The following is a 22,058-nucleotide window of genomic DNA, read 5'->3' as shown; positions in this document are numbered from 1 at the left end:
AATTATTGGTTTAACTAAACGACATTTATTAAAATGGTCGTTTTGTCTATGTTTACGCAATCTTTATTAAAACTGTTGCTTTATGCATATTGATTAACAACATTTATTATACATGTTGATTTGTTAGTGTGAAATTTATTTATATTTTTTGCATATTTTCTCTTTTGTTCATTCCATCTCAAGTATTTTTCACTAGTCTTGTAGAGATATATCTAGGGCTAATGGTGTGAGCTTACAATGACTCAACTTGTTACATGCTCAATAACTCACCCTCTTAAAAACGAATTGTTGAAATACATTTTAATGATAACAAAATGTATTAAAAAGCTTACAAAATGGATATACAAGAAGAAACAAAGGCAAGAAACTCAACGATCAATAGATTAAGAAGACAAACCATACATTCAATTCGAGACAAATGATTAGGCTCCTCCTGTTATGTTATATAGTTCTAACCAATGTCTATGTGACACATGTTTAAGTTTCTTTTTTATTTAGGATAAAATAATTTATGAATATTCATGTGTCATAAAGTTTGATGGGGACCAAGAATAAGTGGAAATCCACCATCACCTAATAATATTTTTGTTTAATTCAAGACATACAACAATGAACGAAATACTAGATATGTTTTTTATTGAGATATTGGTGATGTTAAATCTATAAAATAGGTTGTATTAGTTTCCATGCTTAAACATTCAACACTGTACATAAATGTTTTTGGCTTTTTCAAACTAATTGTAGACTATGGTCACTCAAACTTAATTGTGAGTAGTACTTAAAACTCCAAAGAAAGGGTTTGTCACTGCAGAATTCAAGACAAAACCAGCTGAATTCAGCAGTGCCATGTCAACCTTTTCTTGAGGAAGATGCAAGAAGTCACCAGTTCTCTCAAAACCACATAGCTCAAGAAACTCTACACCTCCATTTAAACTTCCAACTCTATCCTGTTAAGAAGACATGTATGAAAGAATATACTAGATGAAAATGAGTTTAATTTCTATACACTATTGTCAACCAATAAAAAATAACTTGCATTTCTCTAAAGATCATAGTGATTATTAAAATAAGAAAATAAAATTTCCAATGAGTCCAATGCAGGAGAATGAATCCTACAAAGTTCATCATCACTGAGTGAAGGACTTGGCTGTGTGTCAGAGATGTTCTTAATGAATCTTGTATCTAGTATACCCTGAATCTTTAACTTTTCTAGCTAAAATTGTTTGATGAAACACGATGAACCTAACACTCCCAAAAAAAAAACATGTTTTTGTTTAGAAAAACCATGTTTTGATAATTACCAGGAATAATGGGTTATTCAGTCGTATTTTCCTGTACTTTTCCTCCTTGGGATTCTTGGCAACATTTCCAACATAGATTAGTAGTGTTTGAAAGGCTCTTCTGACTCTTGCATCCTCACCCTAAACAAAATTTTAGAATTGGTAAAATAAAGAAAGAAAAAGTAAAAGCTATTGATGGCAAGTATCATCTCTATCAAAAAATTAAGGTGGTCATTCTCATCTATATCAGAAAATTAAGGTGGTCATTCTCATCTATATGTATATCAGAAAATTAAGGTAATAATTCTAAAGAAAATACAGTACTTCCTGTCATTATTTTGAGTGATGTTTTGGTATGTCATGATAAAATGCACAGACATTTTAAAACTTGCTCAAAGAGCAGGCATAATCAAGACAAGATTATAGAATGAGCCTGTAATTACAATTTCAGATCAAAGATTAGTAAATGTTTCATGGGAAAGAAAATATGAGTGTGTCACCTGATGATTACGCTTCAGATTCCTCAGAGATTCTCTTAACTGCTCAGCTTTTGTAGTTGTATAAACAGGATTTAACTTCTGCAATTTGAATTAAAGTCACAATTATTGATAACTTGCTCCACAACAACAAGGTGAAAAGAGTTTCTTAAAAACAAGGAACTAGGCAATCATTGTATAATAAAATAGAACTTAACCATACCTTTTCCTGTTGTAGTTTAGTAGCAGATGATCTGATGGATGCTTGGCCTTCTGAAGGCAATCCTTGTTTATATTTTCTATTTAACTGTAAAGTTATACGAATATAGAGCCATTTTAGCATTCACAAAAGCCAAGATGTATTTAGAAGAAAATTTGACTGCAACACTTTTCTACTGAGCATGGTACTTTCTACTTGAGAATGAAAAACCCCTTATTTTGAAGTTCCTTTATGACAAAATGTTAAACAATGGAAGTTTATCATATTATGTTGTGTATCATGTAAAATGTGTTGGAAACACTACATCTTCACATGTTTGATTAATACAAGTAATTAAGAAAAACATCAAGCAAATTGAAAGAAGTTCTATCCAACATGCTTACATCTATGAGTGAAAAATGTGATCAAATCCACTAAAAACTACATTAAAATACTACTTCTGAGTGTACTGAGTTGCATACACAACAACTGCAACCCTTGAACTGAAAAGCTGCACATTTTCTTCCTTGAATAATTTTGAACAGGTCAAGTTTTTTGCATCATTACTGACATTTTCTTCACCCTTGTTTCTCATAATCATAACACAAACTATTCCTTGATTGTGTATTTATATATTACTGGAACTTGGAAAATTTATTATATGAAACTAACTAATTGCCAAAATAGAAATTTGGACAAAGTCAACCAATTTCTTTGCAGAAAGATAGTCTTCAAAAGTTGTTCGATAAAACAACAATAAAAGTCTTATCCCATTAGCTGATGTTCAGTAAAACCCTAAACATAAAAATAAACTGTTGAGTTTGAGCTACATATCTTCCTGTTATATTTATTATAAACCACTAAACTGCTATGTTCCTGCCATTAAAGAAAATCTATTTCTGAAAACTGGTTGTCAGTTCCTCAAAAGCGTTATAAACCATTTTCTTAAAATGGATGACACTTTGTTCCTGTTTCTCTTCTTTGGTTGTACTTGTAGTTAAAACAACAAAATATAATTTTACAAAAGGACATCATATTTCAACTGAATGTATTGTTAGAAAATGACAGCAACAGAGACAAAAAGATTCACTTATTTGTCCATCTGTGTTATTGATTGTGTAGTTTATAGGAATTTATATAATACAATCTCCCTAAAATCAATGCAAATATAAGGTACTACGGTTCAGCTTGTGTCTGTTAACTGATATTCTGCATCAATATCTAATACTAAGTTACTAACACAATAGAAACATATTTTAGCCTCCACATATTGATATAGTAACTTTCTGGGACTGCAGTAGAGACTATATAGATCATTGTGAAAATGAAATTTTCAACCCCAACATAGTTTATCAAAATTGATCACCCATGGAGATATTATTAGAAAATTAACTTTATACCTTATCCTGCTCTAGTTTCTGTAGAACTCTCTCTCTAGCTCTTTTCTCTTCTTCTTTTTCCGCTTTTCTCAGGGATAAATTCCTGATTATAGGATAGGACAACGTAAGTTGGAACAAATAATCTCCTTGTGGAAAATGAAATGAATCAACTAGTGAACACTAATATACCGTTGTCTTTCATTTTCTTCTGCAATTCGCTTTGCTTCAAGGAGTCTCTTACCTGCTTGAATCCTCTCCTGCATTTAAAGCTATAAAAAGGTTATAAAAATCTATGCTGATTGGTTGGATGTCTAACTTGCAGAGATAAACCAATAAAATCACAACTACCTTTATGATTAGGGAAACCAACTTGTTCAGTGGATAGAAATTCTTTTAGATACAATTTGCTCACACAAATAAAAAAGATGCAGGAATTAATTATTACTTTTGGGCCAAATAGAAATACTTAGTTTAATCTACATTACAACTTGAATTCTATTGGCATAATATACAAAAGTGTGAGGATTGATTGACTTATTATCGGTGGAATTCATCCTCATCAATATTTTAGTAGGACAGTTTTGTCACATGAATTGTCAAATTGTTATTGAATGTTTATTGACTATGCTAAAACTAGTGAACAGAAAGATGTTTCTACTTTTAAGTCAAATAAATGATTTTAACAATATGATTTCGGAATCATCAAATGAGATGGCATTGTCTGAACTGATTGAAAAACCTCCCGAGTCTTGGAAAGACTATAATAGTTTTATGAATCACCAAAACAATCAGATGTTGCCACAAGAATATATAGTCCATTATGATTGAAGAGAAAGTGATATGGTAGAACAATGAAATACAAGCGAAAGAGCTAGTCCCTAAAGCAAATCTTATGGATATATTTGGACTTAAAAGTTTAATATGCAGTCATACAATTAGAACTTCCAAAATGGTCCAAGGCATAAGCATCAGTGCAAAGCACTACATACTTAGATACCAGCAAACGGAAAAATAGCTACCAGCACACCCTGTTGCTCATTACAGGACAACCAACTAGTTGCAGCCAAAGTCAGCCTAGTCAAGACAAACGATGTAACTGTGGCAAGCATTTCCTAGACCAATCTTGTGGAGTAGAAATCGCATGTTGCACTATAGGACTATGAATCTATCAACTCAACTCAAATGCTTCATCATTTTCCATGAATTAAACCTTGCTCTATCATCAAATGATAGAGTTCAAAAAGGCATTGGAAGCATATCACAGAGTCCTTTAGAATCGCAAATAGATCAAGTGCTGATATTCTCCATGCTTCATTAAATATCTATAGAAATGCAAAATAACCCCAAATTAACCTAGACAACAAAAACTATTTGCAACTAAAAATTACAAGAAAAAGTTAATCCTTAGAATTACTAGTTTGGAAAAAATATCTATATATGTCGGAAGAATAAGAAGTGTAGGTAGGCAATAATTGTTAGGATAAACTTAAATTAGGAGTTATTGAGCAGACTTTATGAGTGGTTACATTTGTGATGTTTTAGGAGAGGAAAGGTCAAAAGTTTTATGTGTTATGTTTTGGATGTTAATGGTGATTAGTGTTATGTTTTTATAATAATTGGAGACATTATGGCTTGCAGATGAAAAGCCAAATGTAAGTCCTATAAATTGTAGTGTCTTGCTCATATGAAAAACACAAGTGAAATAAATCATATTTTCAGAGATAGAGTGCCTTTGCTAACAAAGTGGTATCAAGAGCCAGTTAGCCTGAGTGTCTGAGAGTGAAAAAAGTGTGAGTGATGGCCAACAATATGTCCTTACCCCAGCTGACACAAAAATCCGAATACGATAAGTGGAGCATGCAGATGAAGGCCTACCTCGTATCCCAAGACATGTGGGAAGTAGTTCAAGGTGGCTTCGAAGAGTCAGAGGATTTTGATGAACAGACAGTTGCCCAGATTGCTGCGTTGAAAAAAACACGAGTCAAAGATAGGAAAGCTATGTATGCATTGTACCGAGCTGTGGACGATGCAGGCCTTGAGAAGTTAGCAAACGCTACGACTTCAAAAGAGGCGTGGGAGATCTTGGAGAAAACATATAAGGGAGATGACCGTGTGAAACAGGTTCGTCTTCAAACTCTCATAGGAGAGTTTGAGAGGTTGCTGATGAAGGAGAACGAAGGGGTAACCGAGTTCATATCTCGGGTGGAGACTGTGGCAAACCAACTTGGCAAAAATGGGGAGCCGTTGCCTCCAAACCGAGTTGTGGAGAAAATTTTGAGGTCAATGACAATTGACTTCGACAACATTGTGTGTGCTATAGAGGAATCCAAAGACCTCTCAAAGCTCACGGTGGAGGAACTTGCTGGGTCTCTAGAAGCCTACGAACAAAGAAGAAGAAAGACGAAGGAGGACTACCTTGGCCAAGCTCTCCAAGCAAGGACAAATTTCAAGGAGAAAAAGGCATTTGGAACTCAGAACACTCGGGGTAGAGGAGGAAGAGATCACGGGAGTCAAAACCGAGGTCCTGGAGGCAGAGGTCGAGGACGTAGTGGTCAACGTCGAGATGATTACGAAGACGGCGCTCCCAGTCTGCAAAATTGGCGAGGCCGAGGTCAAGGTGGAGGCCGAGGAGGTCGGTCAGGCAACAATGGTGAGTGCTACAAGTGCGGCAAGCCCGGTCACTATGCAAATGAGTGTAGATCGGTCAAGTGTTATAACTGTGGTAAGACCGGTCATTTTGCAAAGGATTGCCGGTCCCAAAATAGGAGAAATGAATCAACCAATCTTCTTACAGAAGAGGTTGAAGAACAAGCTGGAATATTGTTGATGGCTAGTAGCGAAGCGAGCTCGGCACATGATATGAAGAATTTGGCAAGGGAGGAAACTGATGAGGATGAGATGTTGTTGACAAGGAGCTCGGATATCGAGCTTGGTCCGAACTCTAGCACAAACACTGAGTTTGGTTTGCGAGTCCAAAACAACTCGATCTGGTATCTAGACACTGGAGCTAGTAACCATATGTGCGGAGATGAAAATATGTTTGATGAGCTCTCCAAAATTGAAGCTGGACATGTGTCATTTGGAAACGCTTCCAAGGTGATGGTAAAAGGACGAGGTACAATATGTTTTTCTCAAAAGAATGGACGAATTGGGACAATTTGGGATGTGTACTACGTACCCGACCTCAAAACCAACATATTGAGTATGGGGCAGTTAATGGAAAAGGGGTACTCAGTCATCATGAAAGATCGAGTGCTGGAGTTGAGGGATAAACTCGGACACCTTATTACCCGAGTAGAAATGAAACAAAACAGAATGTATAAACTGGAGCTGAGGTGTTTGAAACTCGACATCGAGGATGAAGCAATGAAGTGGCATTTTCGATTCGGCCATTTGCACTTTGGAGGGTTGACCGAGCTAGTACAAAAAGAAATGGTGCGTGGATTGCCAAACATAGAATTTAAGAAGAATTTCTGTGAAGATTGTGTACTCGGCAAGCACCAGAGAGCCTCGTTTCCAAAGACAGCTGAGTATCAGGTGAAGGAACAACTCGGTTTGGTGCATACAGATGTTTGTGGACCAATTACTCCTGTATCTTTCGGTGGTAAGAGGTACTTTTTAACATTTATTGATGATTTCTCTCGGAAGACATGGGTTTATTTTTTAAAGGAGAAATCTGAAGTATTTGGAGTGTTTAAGAAATTTAAATTAATGATTGAGAATGAAACGGGTACAAAAATTAAAGCTGTTCGGTCAGATAGAGGAGGAGAATACACATCAGCCGAGTTCATGAGGTACTGTGAGGAGCTTGGCATTAGAAGATTTTTGACAGCTTCATACTCACCACAACAGAATGGAGTTGCTGAAAGGAAGAATCAGACAATTCTCAACATGGTTCGAGCAATATTGAAAGGTAAGAATATGTCAAAAGAATTTTGGGCTGAAGCAGTGCAGTGTGCAGTATATGTGCAAAACAGGTGTCCTCATGCAAAACTCAATGGACAGACACCACATGAAGCATGGAGTGGAAAGAAACCATGTGTTTCTCACTTGAAGGTATTTGGCAGTGTAGCATATGCTCATGTTCCAGCACAACAAAGAACCAAGCTCGAGGACAGGAGTAAGAAACTTGTTTTTATTGGATATGATGAAAAAACAAAGGGCTATAAATTGTTTAATCCAGTAACAAACAAAGTTCTTGTGAGTCGAGATGTTGTAATAGATGAGAAGAACGAATGGAACAACTCGGCAGTGACAGTTAAGAGCATAGCAACGACAAGTGGGAGCTCAGAAACTACCTTTGGAAGCCCGGCAAGTGAAAGAAGAAATTTGGACAATGTACCAGCCAGACAACATGAGGTCTCTGACGAGGAAGAAGAACCATTGCAGCCCAGAACTCAGAGCCTACAAGACATATATAATACAACTAACAAGGTACATGTTGTGTGTCTTTTGGCAGAATCAGAAGATGTTAGATTTGAAGAAGCCGTGGTGGATGAGAAATGGAAGAAGGCAATGGACGAGGAGATTGCTGCTATAGAACGTAACAACACGTGGGAACTATCTGAGTTACCACAAGGAGCTCGGCCCATTGGAGTAAAGTGGGTTTTCAAGAAGAAAATGAACGCACAAGGTGAGATAGAGCGATATAAAGCTCGATTGGTGGCAAAAGGCTATGGACAGAGGGAATGAGTTGACTATGCCGAGGTGTTTGCACCTGTTACTAGGATGGAGACTGTTCGTCTACTAATTTCTATAGCAGCTCAGAACAAATGGCCCATTTTCCAAATGGACGTAAAGTCGGCTTTTCTAAATGGTGTGCTAAAGGAAGAGGTCTACATTGAGCAACCACTCGGCTACATGAGGAGAGGTGAAGAAAAGAAGGTGTTGAGGTTGAAGAAGGCTCTTTATGGCCTGAAACAAGCTCCAAGGGCGTGGAATGACCGAATCCACACTTATTTCGTGGAAAATAAATATGAACAATGCCCGGTTGAACACACACTATATATAAAGAAGCATGGAGGTAGGATAATGTTTATAGCTCTTTATGTTGATGACCTTGTGTTCATGGGTAATGATGCAGAGTTAATCAAGAAGTTCAAAAGAACCATGGAGAAAGAGTTTGAAATGACAGACTTGGGACACATGAGATACTTTCTCGGGCTGGAAGTCAAACAACTTGAGACAAACATCTTTGTGTCTCAAGAAAGGTATGCCGAGGACATTCTGAGTAAATTCAAGATGGCGAGGTGCAGCCCGGTTTCAACCCCAATGGAACCAGGTACAAAACTTTCAAAGTTTGATGGAGGAGATCACGTAGATGCCAACAAATACAGAAGCTTGGTTGGAAGTCTTCGTTACTTGACGAGTACAAGGCCGGATTTGTTACTAAGCGTTGGTATAGTTAGTCGATACATGGAGGAGCCGACCTACACACATTGGAGAGCACTGAAAAGAATATTGAGGTATGTGCGGGGAACAACATCACTCGGATTATACTACACTAGGTCGGACGATTACCGATTAGTAGGGTACTCGGACAGTGATTGGTGCGGAGATGTAGATGACCGGAGAAGCACATCCGGGTATGTATTCTTCATGAGCAACACGGCGTTTACCTGGCTCTCAAAGAAGCAACCTATAGTGACGTTGTCTACATGCGAAGCTGAGTACGTTGCAGCATCATTGAGTGTATGTCATGCAATATGGCTTAGAAATCTTCTAAGCAAACTGGAGATGAAACAAAAAGGAGGGACTGTAATTCGAGTAGATAACAAGTCGGCTATTGAGTTGGCAAAGAATCCAGTCAACCATGGAAGGAGTAAGCACATTGATGTGAAATTTCATTCCATCCGAGAACAGGTGAAGGAAGGTAATGTAGAGATGGTGCACGTGGGAAGCAAAGATCAAATTGCAGACTTATTTACAAAGCCATTGCCAACTGTGTTGTTCAATAACTATAAAAATCTAATCGGACTGAAGGATGGAAGAAGTATTTAAGTTTACGGGAGAGTTTTGTTAGGATAAACTTAAATTAGGAGTTATTGAACAGACTTTATGAGTGGTTACATTTGTGATGTTTTAGGAGAGGAAAGGTCAAAAATTTTATGTGTTATGTTTTGGATGTTAACGGTGATTAGTGTTATGTTTTTATAATAATTGGAGACATTATGGCTTGCAGATGAAAAGCCAAATGTAAGTCCTATAAATTGTAGTGTCTTGCTCATATGAAAAACACAAGTGAAATAAATCATATTTTCAGAGATAGAGTGCCTTTGCTAACAATAATTAGGAGGAAAGGGAATGTTTTTTTGGTTAGAGGGGCAGTGCATCTGCTGAATTATATTTATCTTTTAGTTTATGCAATTATCTGCTCTTGTAAGGAGTTAATCTCCATTGTATATATCAGTAAAAATCAGTTTCTATCATATAATTTGTTGCATAATCCAGGACACTGGCAATTGCACCATTTGATTTACATATATTTTTCTTATGTGCAATTTCTGTCCACTGCAGTGTAAGGAGTACAAAGCAAAAAAAGCTAGAAATAAACAGCTACTGTAGTTGAAAAAATATACCTTCTCCCTTTCTCTCTCCAATCTTTTCTCTTCCTGCTCTTTCCTCTTACGTTCTTGTTCCCTGCAACAGCGAAATATTAGTAAGGAAAAGAAGCAGACAGAAGAAACAGAAGAATATTTGCTGGAAGGTTCAAATTAAAGCATCATATGAAATAATTATTATCTTTAGTTTCACCATTTGTTAGACAATTTCAATATGTCACAAAAAAGCAACTGCTCCCATAATACAAAGAACAAAATCTAACGACTTCTATGAAAATAGTGAGCAAGGTTATAAACCTTAAACTCTGTGCTTTGATTCTGATTTCTTCTGAGATGGGGAAGGACTCGGTTGACTCTACCTCAATGTCTACATCTACCTGTGGAAATGTAAACAACTGAATAAAGTTAAACCATGCTTTTAAATTGCAACTCCAAACACAATTATGATTGTCATGAATATCTCCCAAAGCAATATAAAGCAACGCAATCACAATATTGTGGTGACAACACATTTTTCAATACCATTCAAACCACAATATTGCAGTTACAATTGTGAACGAAAATTCTGTGAGGTTAATAATCAATCCTTGACTTGGAAAGCTAATGTAGATGAAACTAGGACATTGCAGATATATTTATGAGCTTAAACTAGATTAACAAGTAACTTCAGTCACTCCCAGATCATCAACTTAAATGTAACTGTAATTTAAAAACCAAGGTGTAGGCATGTCTTGTTAGAAACAGAACACAAGCATCTTCTTTCCCTGAATGATGCCACACCCTAATCATTTATGAATGTATATGAGGAGCATGAGACCAATATGCATCTGATGAAAAATTAAAAGCTAAATTAAGTTTTTAGCTTCTGAAAATTTATATGAATATAATATGATCTCTTAATTTTATAAAAAAATAATAATCATTTTACCATCCTTAGAAAAAAAAAGTTTTGGTCAGTCAAATTCAGTATTTAAGGATTAAAAGCATTTTTTTTTTAAATTTGTTGACCCAAAATAACTTTTTTAAATTTAAGAAACCAAACACGGAATCATTCCAAATTATAGCGACAAAAACTGTAATTAAGCCACAATTAAATAATGAATAGTCCCAAAGAAAAATGGTGTATGATATACCAATGGCATCTCATCAATATCAATGTCATTCTCATGATCAACTATCCAATTTATAGCATCCTCTAAGCTGGTATTGCCTGGTAAAGCAAAACATCGGTATCAGACGAAGTATACATATGAATGGGAAAATATCAAATCCTAAAGAACTTAAATGAAAACCATAATACACAACTTTTCTATGATAGAAATAATGCTACCAAACTGTGAACACTATCTGTGTTGCACAGAAATGGAGTAATTACATGGTAAAACTGTTCAGTGTGTACAATACATGTGCCTATTTGAACTTTTAATTCAAAACTAAAAGCTAACTCGAGCCAGAAGGTATCTGGAGCCTTGAAACTACAACAACTTCTGGAATCTGCTGACTTAGTTTTTCTCCTTTACAGTTTATCATAGTGTAGAAAAAAATTCTTACAGACAAATGCATCGAACAGAATTGTGTGTTTACATATGTTTTGCTTTGGAGTTCATGTTATTTCAGTTTCCTTAATTGCAACTGTTTGAGACATACCAGTGTAAGGATTTAAAAAGCACTAAGTCATGTTACACAAAATTTACTGAAAACTTTGTCATCTTCAGTCAAAGCATTAATTTTTTTCTTGCAAGAACAAGCCTGAAGTGAATTTACACAGTACACCGTTGTACATCAGTTTCAATAAAGTTTTAGATTGATGAAGTTCAGGTATCCCTTCTAACATTTGCCTCTTAGTAAGGAATAAAATAACGTACTTAAGTTCTAGCACATTAAAATTAAACACGACACATAATTTTCAATCTACATATCTTAACTTATTTATATAGTGAATCAACGTACCAGAATAATGAAGTGCTCTGGTTGCCTGTGCCTTTGGAAATCCCATTACTTCAAGGTCTTCAAGCAACTTTTCGTTAACTTTTGGAACAGACATTTTTATAAAATAAGATGATAGACTGCAAAGAAAAAAAAAATCATTCCTTGTAAAATCTAATGGTGCTTACTTAGTTTGTTTGCTATAGTCGCTAAGACTCCAAGATTATGAGTAACAATGTGCTGAATAAATAAGAACAAAACAGCATCACTTCTCAGAGATAAAGACAATGAAAACCACACTCAACCAACACACAAATCCCTGGATGCATGGATTTAATTTGTGATTCCTGTCGTGGCTGCCATGTGATTATAAAATTCCACATCACAGTATGTGATATTCAACTGCAATTATAATTTATTTGAATTGCAATGACATTCAAAACCATGAATATGTTTGGACAAACTCCTATGAACATTTCTTGAATAGAAAAATAAATAAATCAGATTTTGAGAAGTATGTAAGAAAACTTCTACAGACTAACTTGTGCACAATGTAGATTTCATTTCAGTTTTATTCTTCGTTTCCTCTTTTAGACGTGTATATGAATAGGTTTCTCCAATCAAACCTATGTTTTGACAGACTAACAGATTTGTAGAACCACAATACAGCAATTACAAGAAATTCTCATTAGACCATCCAACTTTCAGAAACCAAAAAAATGGAATATCATTTTCAGTGAACTATACAGCAATTACAAAAAGGAAATTGGTGAATAAAAGAAGGATTAAAAACCATGGGGAAAATCTTGCAAACTGAACACTGACTTGTGACATTAAACAACATTTAAATGAAAATAAAAAAAGTAGCATTAAAGTTTGAGTCTTGAAATACCGTTTTCAAAAGGTTGTTTTGTGGTGATGAGAAGGCAACTGAGAAAGCCCTGAAATGGTATAAATCTGCTCACAACTCTTCCAGTAATTTCAGTCAAGTTCAGGCAAAACTCACCAACCAAGCAACCAAACAATTGAAATGCAATGGAAGAAGATTCTTCAGCTGCTTCCAGAGCTGGAGGAATGTGAAAAAACCTGAAACCAAAATTCTGTTTGTTTCTTTTACCATCAACATTCTCATTCTGATTCTTTTTCCTTTTGGTTTTCTTGTTTACTGGGAAAAGAACTTTGTGGCATGCATTGTGTTGAAGCACCCATTCATGAAGTTAAGTAGAAAGTCTAGAATAAACTTTCAAACTTTTTTGGAGTAGACCGTTACTTGCAAGAAGTTCTTATCTATGCAATGGTTATAATTATTTTAGCCCGTATTTGGATGCAGAGATTTAATGGGGTAATTTGTTTTTAATGAATTTATAATTTCTTAGGATGACTTAAGTTTTTTTTTTGTTAGAAAATTTTGAAAAGAAATTAAAAATTGGTGATTTTTATAGAGTATTTTGGTAGATTAAATTAGAAAGGGGTTGGATTTTAAAAGTTAGAACGGTTATTGATCAAGGTGAAATATGAAGTTATTGAAGTCCAATTAGTGGATGAACCACATGAATAGGTTATTAGAAAAAATATATTTAATAACTACTATTCGTATTTTTATTATATTAAAAAATATATAATTTTATTATTTTTATGAGTAATAACTTTACAATAAAAAAAAATATAATTTAAAATGTATATAATGAAAAAAATCGTATTATTAAATGATCATTAATTTAAGATTGATTTAAAACTTGATTTTCTTGAAAAATATTTTTATTGTTATACCTCTATACATACAAAATTTGATACTTCATATATGAAAATAAACATAGGCAAGATGACATGATAAATAAATGTTATTAGTACCCACATTAATATACTCTCATATCTTATTAAAATGTCATATTATATTAAAATGTCAGTTTTAAGTATACTTAACTTTATAAAATTATATTTGTGTATACTATGAGTTTAAGATAGTTTTACTTATCTATTTTACCAGATTATTGATTTTCTATATAAAATGACTTTTTCTATTACCATATTATTAAGTCATCTTTTAATATAATAAAATTCAGTTATGTCTCGGTCTTGATATCTTTTTCTATTATTATAATATCAAAATCATTTTAAATTTATTTTAATAAAATTTAGTATTTATTAAGTCTATTATTTTACTGAATATATTTTTTTATTAAATTGATATAAAATATGACATTTATATTCTACTCATATATTATAATTTATAATTTAGTTATAACTTCAATATTTAAAAAAGGCTCAACAAATCTTCTTTGAAAAAAGAGTATGTCAAATCCATTCAAATAAAAACAACGCCATAAATAATCATAAAAATTAAAATAATATTTTTGAAAGATAAAACAAAAGATCAAATGAAAAAAAAAATGTAATCATTTCACATTATAAATCTAATTGAACTCAATCTAATTATTTTCTTTTTCTAATTATATTTTCTCTTGCTAGTGATGAATCATTCCATTGAGTTAGTTTTCTATCAAAATGTTCATCAAATTAAATTACACAATAAATATATTATAAAATATTGATTATCTAATAATGTGATTGTAAAAAAGTGTTTTAATGTTTTATCAAATGAATTTTATTTTACAAACATTAAAGTAAATATTTTATCTCATAATTATTATGAGTAAATGTCATGTTTTAATCTATTATTGTGTTTGACTTTCTCTTACAACCCAACCATTAAGTTATAAAATATATTAATGATTATTGTTTTAATTTTTTAGTGGTTTGGTCATTATTGTTGATGTTTGCTATAATTATTACTATAAATAAATAATAATTAAATAGATTGACTTTGAAGAATTTATTTATTTTTTGTTAAGAAATAAAAATTGAACAATTTTTAAAAAATATCCAGACTGAACATAATCCAACTTCAGTTAGATTTTTAAGAGTGTAAAATCATATATTAATTCACTTATTTTGAATATTAAACTAAAGTTTAATATGATCACTCACTTTAGGGGAGAGATGTACAAAGAGAAAGTGTAGAAATATTTAAGTAAAGGAAAAATAAAAAGATGCATAACCCATAAGAGTGTTAAAGGTCTCCACTGTTGATATAACTTAACAAATTATTTTGAATTATATAATTTATAATTTAATATATTCTAGATTGGATAGTTTAAAAATATATTATAAATTATATAATTTAAAATATTTTTCTTTCAAACTAAAAAATATATACTTTAAATTACCTAATGTATAAAAATATTTTAGATTATATATTATAAAATATATATTTTTAGTTATATAATCTAACAATACATTCTAAATTATACAAGGATATTACATAAATTAAAAACGTACTTTAAATTACACAATTTAAAAATAGGATTAAATATGTTTTTGGTCCCTTAACTCTCAGTGAATTTTGGAATTAGTCCAGTTTGAAACTTTGGACTAATTTAGTCTTTCTGTTAAAAGCAGATCTGTCTAATTATCTTAACCACAAAGGGATCTGAATTGATTAACAAGCTTTTATATGGTTTAAGATGAATCTTGAATAAATCTTTAGGTTTTAAAGCTCAATTAATCAATTTCGCAGTTCTGGGTTAATGGACTGTTTAAATCAATCAAGAAAGATTATGAGAGAGAAGAAAGAAGCAAGATACACAATTTATACTGGTTCGATTCAAAAAGAATCTACATCCAGTCTTCTCCTAAGTAACACACTTAGGAGGATTCCACTAAACAGAAAGGTTCCAAGAATTACAAGCACACCTATGTAATTCTAACCCCTAAAACCCAAGAACTTGATTCAACAATCAAGAACTCCCCCTAGGAGCAATGCATCCACACAATTGCACCTAGGTCCACACTTCAAACACTGAAGCTACTGTAATCAGAAATACAGAAAACAAAACAAGAAACGAAAACACCTAAGCTGTGCAGATTTGACTTGATGCTCCTTGAATCAAGCAAGATCCATCATGGTAGAATCAACCATCAATTCTTCTTGGATCTGTACTTGAGTTATCTTGCAGAATCTTCTGAAACTTTGTGTCTCTCAGATGGCTCTATCTCAGATGAAAACTGCGTGATCTTTCTGATTTTTTCCAGACCCAAAACAGATTCCAAAACAACTTTTATACAAAGGTTTTTGCTGTCACTAATTCGATTAGCAATTTACCTAATCGATTATCGTGAGTATACTTTCACTTACTTTGTACCATACTCACAACTAATCCATTAGTTAAAAAATTAATCATATGCAGAATTACACAACAGGCCTGAAATACATTTGATAAAGAGAAGCTAATTGCCTAATGCATATCCTAACTGAACCAAGCTATGTTTTATCCTAGATCAGTAGACATCATCAAAAGTGTTCTTCATTTATGGATGAAAGGCTCACCCTTCCAACAATCTCCCCCTTTTTGATGATGTCCAAAACATGGACTGTGATAAGCCTACCTGCAGCACATTAAGCAAACAACAACAGCAGTACAGGCACACAAAGTAAACAACAGCATAGGCATATAACAGATATCATTTTCATTACATACTCCCCCTACCAATAAACCATCAATATATCAAATTCTCCCCCTTTTTGGACATTAGCAAAAAAATCAGACAGATTTAGGATGCAATACAGGACAACAGGAAAATTGTATCTAAACAGCGCAGCAATGTAAGAGATGCAGCAGCAGATAATGCATAACAACCAGGATAACAACTAGAATGTATAACAATTTCGCATAATGGATTAGCGGGTTCCTTTTGAGAAATTAAGTAGCAACTATGTGATGCAGAACTTAACACAAACTAAGCTTCAGACAGAACACGATAATGGATTAAGGCCAAGGTTAGGCAAGCAGCTACACAGTTTGAACACAGTAGGCATACAAAGTATGACAATACTAACAACGCAGCAGGTGAAATCAATAGCACAGGTTAACATCAGAGTGCAGACATTTATGGAAGTATAGAGCAAATATAAACCAAGACCAATGTGATGGATAAAAAATTTGACCTTTGTTATTATCACCTCTTGTAACATGACCAATAATTGGCTTTGTAAGATATCATGCAGAAGTTCTTCACATCTCCTTTCATGTGTCTTGAGCATCCATTATATAATACATTGTTTTCCTTGCATCAAGACACATCTGAAACAAAGATTAAAGAGAAGATGCAGGTACCCAATTGAACTTGGGTCCTTTCATGTTAGTGGTTTGAGGTGTTCCTTTAGGTACCCATTTGTACTCTCCTTTAGGAACCCCACAATTTTTAAAATAGCAGGAATTTGATGCATGACCAAGTTCAGAACAGTAGGAGCAAATGACAGATGTTGGTTTACTCATATCTAGAAAACTTCTGGTGCCTAATGGATTAGATTTGCCACTGTAACCTATTCCCTCTTTATTAAGCACACTCCTTTGAGATCCTAACACTGCATCAAGGTTTGATCTTCCCAAAGTGAATTTTGAGAGAGTTTTCATTAGGTAATCTATCTTTTCTAGCTGTCCTGGGCATTTTTCACATTGGGGAGAGCTTGTGTCATCTTTGGACCTAGAGTGTTTCTTAGATTTCTCTAGTTTTTCAAGACTTGTTATCAGATTTTCATTTTTCTCTTCTAGTTGCTTTACTCTACCTTCAAGCCATTTAATTTCTCCTCTACGCTTATTATTTGACTTTTGCAATTTTGTGGCTTCCTTATGCAATTCATTAAAAGCATCAAGTAATTCATAGTAGTTATTTTCATCATCATTGGAGTTGAAACTACTCACACTGCTCTTAGAAGAGCTTGTTCCAGCCATAAGACAGAGGTTGGTCTCTTCCTCAATGCTTCCATCAGATTCACTGGATGAGTTGGAGTCACTGTTGTAAGCTTTCCTTTTCTTCTTGTGCTTGTCTGCCTCACCTTTCTCTTCTAGTTTTTGCTTCAGCTTGAGGGCAGGGCATTTAGGTTTGATGTGTCCCATTTTTCCACACTCATAGCAGGTTGGAACATGTTTTTCTTGTTTCCTAGAAGATCTTTTAATTTCTGCAGAATTACTGTTAGATTTGTTCTTGTGCTTTAGAAATTTTGAGAACCCCTTTACCATTAGTCTCAAAGCTTCACTGTCAAAGTTATAATCATCATTAGAGTCATCTGCAGATTCTGCTTTCTTCAGTTTTCATCCTGAACATCTCATACTCTTGAATGAGAGTGTTCTTCCTTGCTCTTTTTACCTCATCCGTGCCCTCATGGGTGACCTCCAAAACATCCCACATCTCTTTGGCGGATTCACACACAGATACCCTGTAAAATTCATCCAAAGTTAGTGCAGAGGATATAATATTTTTGGCTCTAACATCATAGTGTGCCCTTTTATTTTCATCAAAAGTCCACTGTGAGAACTCTTTAAGAACAGTTTTGCCTTCCACAACTTTAATGGGTTGAAAAGGTCCATTAACTACAGCATCCCAGACCACTTTGTCCACTGATTCAAGAAAAATTTTCATTCTAATTTTCCAAAAAGGGTAGTTTTCACCAGCAAACAGAGGTGACCTGTTGATGGATGCCCCTTCAGCAAAGGTTTGAGATGTATTAGACATATCAGGATCTTTCTAATCGATTATCGTGCGATTAGCCAGCTCTGGTGCCAATTGTTAAAAGCAGATCTGTCTAATTATCTTAACCATAAAGGGATCTGAATTGATTAACAAGCTTTTATATGGTTTAAGATGAATCTTGAATAAATCTTTAGGTTTTAAAGCTCAATTAATCAATTTCGCAGTTCTGGGTTAATGGACTGTTTAAATCAATCAAGAAAGATTATGAGAGAGAAGAAAGAAGCAAGATACACAATTTATACTGGTTCGATTCAAAAAGAATCTACATCCAGTCTTCTCCTAAGTAACACACTTAGGAGGATTCCACTAAACAGAAAGGTTCCAAGAATTACAAGCACACCTATGTAATTCTAACCCCCAAAACCCAAGAACTTGATTCAACAATCAAGAACTCCCCCTAGGAGCAATGCATCCACACAATTGCACCGAGGTCCACACTTCAAACACTGAAGCTACTGTAATCAGAAATACAGAAAACAAAACAAGAAACGAAAACACCTAAGCTGTGCAGATTTGACTTGATGCTCCTTGAATCAAGCAAGATCCATCATGGTAGAATCAACCATCAATTCTTCTTGGATCTGTACTTGAGTTATCTTGCAGAATCTTCTGAAACTTTGTGTCTCTCAGATGGCTCTATCTCAGATGAAAACTGCATGATCTTTCTGATTTTTTCCAGACCCAAAACAGATTCCAAAACAGCTTTTATACAAAGGTTTTTGCTGTCACTAATTCGATTAGCAATTTACCTAATCGATTATCGTGAGTATACTTTCACTTACTTTGTACCATACTCACAGCTAATCCATTAGTTAAAAAATTAATCATATGCAGAATTACACAACAGGCCTGAAATACATTTGATAAAGAGAACCTAATTGCCTAATGCATATCCTAACTGAACCAAGCTATGTTTTATCCTAGATCAGTAGACATCATCAAAACTGTTCTTCATTTATGGATGAAAGGCTCCCCCTTCCAATACTTTCATCTTTCGGAATACGTGGATTTAGTCCTTTTAATCAAATTTTGTTAGATTTATTTGATGTTTGGTACGGATTGTATTTGAGTTGTTTATACTGTTTGACACATTTTTGCTTTAATGTTAAGTCAAATACTATTGTGAAACGCGCGCTTGAAATGTCAAATAAACTTAAGAAAATTTGATTAAAAGGAATAAATCCACGTATTTCAAAAGATGAAGGACTAAATTGGTTCAAAATTTCAAAATGCACTAATTCCAAAATTCACTGAAAGTTAAGAGACAAAAAACATATTTAACCCTTAAAAATATATAATGTAAAAAATGTATTATACTTTTAAATTACTTAATTTCAAAATATTTCAAATCATACCATTAAAAATATATTTTTACATCACATAATCCAAAATATGTAATAATAAAATCTAAACTATATCTTCGAATTCTAGATTATATACTTTGGAGCATATTTTCAAATTTCATAATCCGAAAATCTACTTTTCTTAAAACTTCCATGGTGGTGGTGCAAGAAGAAACCTAAATTTAAAAAACGTACATTGAGGCCTAGTATATGTCACAGGGTCCAATGATCGGTATGGTGGGTATTATCATAGACAATTCGAGAAAGCACTCACAGTAATGGTAAGTTCTGGAGATGGAAAGAAAGGGAAAGCTCATAGGCATGATCATGAGTGATGATTTTGCATCACAACCTGAACCAAACTTAGAAGCAACACAGAACAGTGCCCTCTGATTCTCTTGCAGAGTCACGAACACTGTTTGATTTTGTTTCCCGTTGCTGTGTTGTGTGTGGATGTCAGAGAAGAAACCCAGAGAGATAACCATAAAGCTGCTATGCCCCTCCCTCTCGAAGGTGGCCCAAGTGGTGGCCTGGGAGGACCAGAGAATCGACTTGGGCTCCATTTCGCGGGCCTTTGGGCTTGACCCATCAACGCTGAGGCTGAACGGTTACTTCATCAGCAGAGGGGTGGACCTCATAGCTTCCTCTCTCACTTGGAACTCTCTTCTCTCTTTCTTCTCTTCCAAAGGCTTGTCCACTGGCAGAGACCAATGCGATGCTCTTCTCGTCACTGGCAAACTCTGCAAAGTAGGACTCAAGAGTATGTCTTTTCACTTTCACCTTTTTCTTCTTTTCAAATCTCAGAGTTCAAAGTTTTCTGTTACTTAAGCAATTTCATTGGGATTATATGTTTTGATTTGAATGTTGGTCGTTTATTGTATTTCATTAAGGTATTGTAATTGGGGTTTTACCTAGTTTCCTGTCATGTCTTTATGTCTTCCTGAACATGGACTCCATGAGGGCTTAGTCAATTATATTTTTTTCAATTTTATTCCTTTCTGTTACTTATATTTTCTAAATAGGATGTGTGTTTTGTTTAAGAATGATGTAACTTCTAGTTACATGGTTGTGATAATCAGGAGGACATGACTCACTAGATTTTCAAGATGGGATTGGAAAGATGATTGAAAGTGAGAATGCTGATAACAATAAAGGAATTCAACTGCAAGCTATCAACTTGATCAAGAATAAAAAGTTGAAAGAGAGCAGCTCAGGTACATAATTCAGTTCCATGATTATAAATGGGTTTTATTAATAAATACGCATATTTTCAATTGAGTGCGCCTGAATGTTATCTTGCTTCTTAATCTTGTTTGCTTTCTCCTTGTGTAAAACTAAAACAATATTGAAGTAATAAAATTCACCAATCATTTATTAATCATTAAATTTCATATTTTTTAAGACATGGAAGTATAAAGAAGCAAAGCATGATGAATCTCATATTTCTTAACATACCATGTGGCAAAATATAATAACAATTATGTCTGACGAAATTTAAAACTTAATTAAGCCTTATAAATGACATTTTACAATTCTGTTAGTTACATCTATAGAAGTTTGTCAAGATTTAATATCTGAAGAAAGGATGAGGAAATAGTTTGCAATTTATAAGTAGCAATTCTGTTTTCTTTGCCCTTTTAGGCGAGATTCTGAAAGGCCAAAGCTGCAAGAGAAAGCAACTATGGGAAGATGTCAACCTATTCAAGAAACTAAAAATAGATGAGGACAAGTCAGGCAAGTTCAGCATTCATTACATTTTATGGCATTGCAGTTTCTTCTCCAACTGCCTCTACTATACTAACATTTTAATGGACTCTTCTCAGATATTGGAGATAAAATTGATGATCACTCTGGGAGCATTGCACGCAACCAGTTTACATGCAGCTATTCAAGTAAGAATATGAAGCGGATACGAGAAGATGAGGCAATTGTGGCAGCTAACTACAAAAGGATTAGATAAATTATGTGTCATTGGGTTAAAAAAAAAAGAACAAAGTATAATCCACATTTGCCATTTTGTTGTTAGTTACCTTTTCTCTTTCATTTTTGCCCTTTTTGGTAAAAATTACTGTACATTTGTGTATATGTATGATATGCTGTGAAAATATAAAGAAAGATAACAGATCCTGTTTAGCAAGTGCAGAGGATGAAAAGATTGAACCTTCCGAGTGCTTGGAAAATGAAATTTCTTGCTCAAGAATTGGGAGTAAAGAATTATTCGCAACCTAATCTTTCAAAAGTTCCATTAACCAAAAGTTTAATATCCCTAACTTGCATAAACATAAAACCTATAATTTTCTGAGT

At 33.9% G+C, this 22,058-nt stretch overlaps 2 protein-coding genes across 3 annotated transcripts; one reads left to right on the top strand and one right to left on the bottom strand.

The window, feature by feature from the left end:
• Positions 1 to 588: 588 nt before the first annotated feature.
• Positions 589 to 12,909, bottom strand: LOC114166580 (UBX domain-containing protein 1-like). 2 transcript variants are annotated; one of them, XM_028051327.1, is made up of 11 exons: positions 12,713 to 12,902; positions 11,845 to 11,960; positions 11,028 to 11,104; positions 10,192 to 10,271; positions 9,913 to 9,973; positions 3,524 to 3,591; positions 3,356 to 3,437; positions 1,980 to 2,063; positions 1,781 to 1,858; positions 1,302 to 1,421; positions 597 to 947 (listed from the first exon to the last, which is right to left on the bottom strand). In XM_028051327.1, exons 2-11 carry the CDS (start codon positions 11,936 to 11,938, stop codon positions 762 to 764), a joined length of 930 nt encoding a protein of 309 aa, XP_027907128.1. In that variant the 5' UTR covers positions 11,939 to 11,960; positions 12,713 to 12,902; the 3' UTR covers positions 597 to 761. The 2 variants fall into 2 exon arrangements, with proteins under 2 accessions (XP_027907129.1, XP_027907128.1); XM_028051328.1 differs by lacking the exon at positions 1,302 to 1,421 and having other exon boundaries at positions 589 to 947; positions 12,713 to 12,909.
• A 7,058-nt stretch (positions 12,910 to 19,967) lies between these two features.
• Positions 19,968 to 21,869, top strand: LOC114166209. The gene is made up of 4 exons (XM_028050900.1): positions 19,968 to 20,514; positions 20,834 to 20,968; positions 21,396 to 21,488; positions 21,578 to 21,869. Exons 1-4 carry the CDS (start codon positions 20,208 to 20,210, stop codon positions 21,712 to 21,714), a joined length of 672 nt encoding a protein of 223 aa, XP_027906701.1. The 5' UTR covers positions 19,968 to 20,207; the 3' UTR covers positions 21,715 to 21,869.
• Positions 21,870 to 22,058: the final 189 nt, after the last annotated feature.

The sequence above is a fragment of the Vigna unguiculata genome, chromosome 10, assembly GCF_004118075.2.
Source record: "Vigna unguiculata cultivar IT97K-499-35 chromosome 10, ASM411807v1, whole genome shotgun sequence".
Lineage (NCBI taxonomy): Eukaryota > Viridiplantae > Streptophyta > Magnoliopsida > Fabales > Fabaceae > Vigna > Vigna unguiculata.
This window is presented reverse-complemented; position numbering and strand designations above follow the sequence as displayed.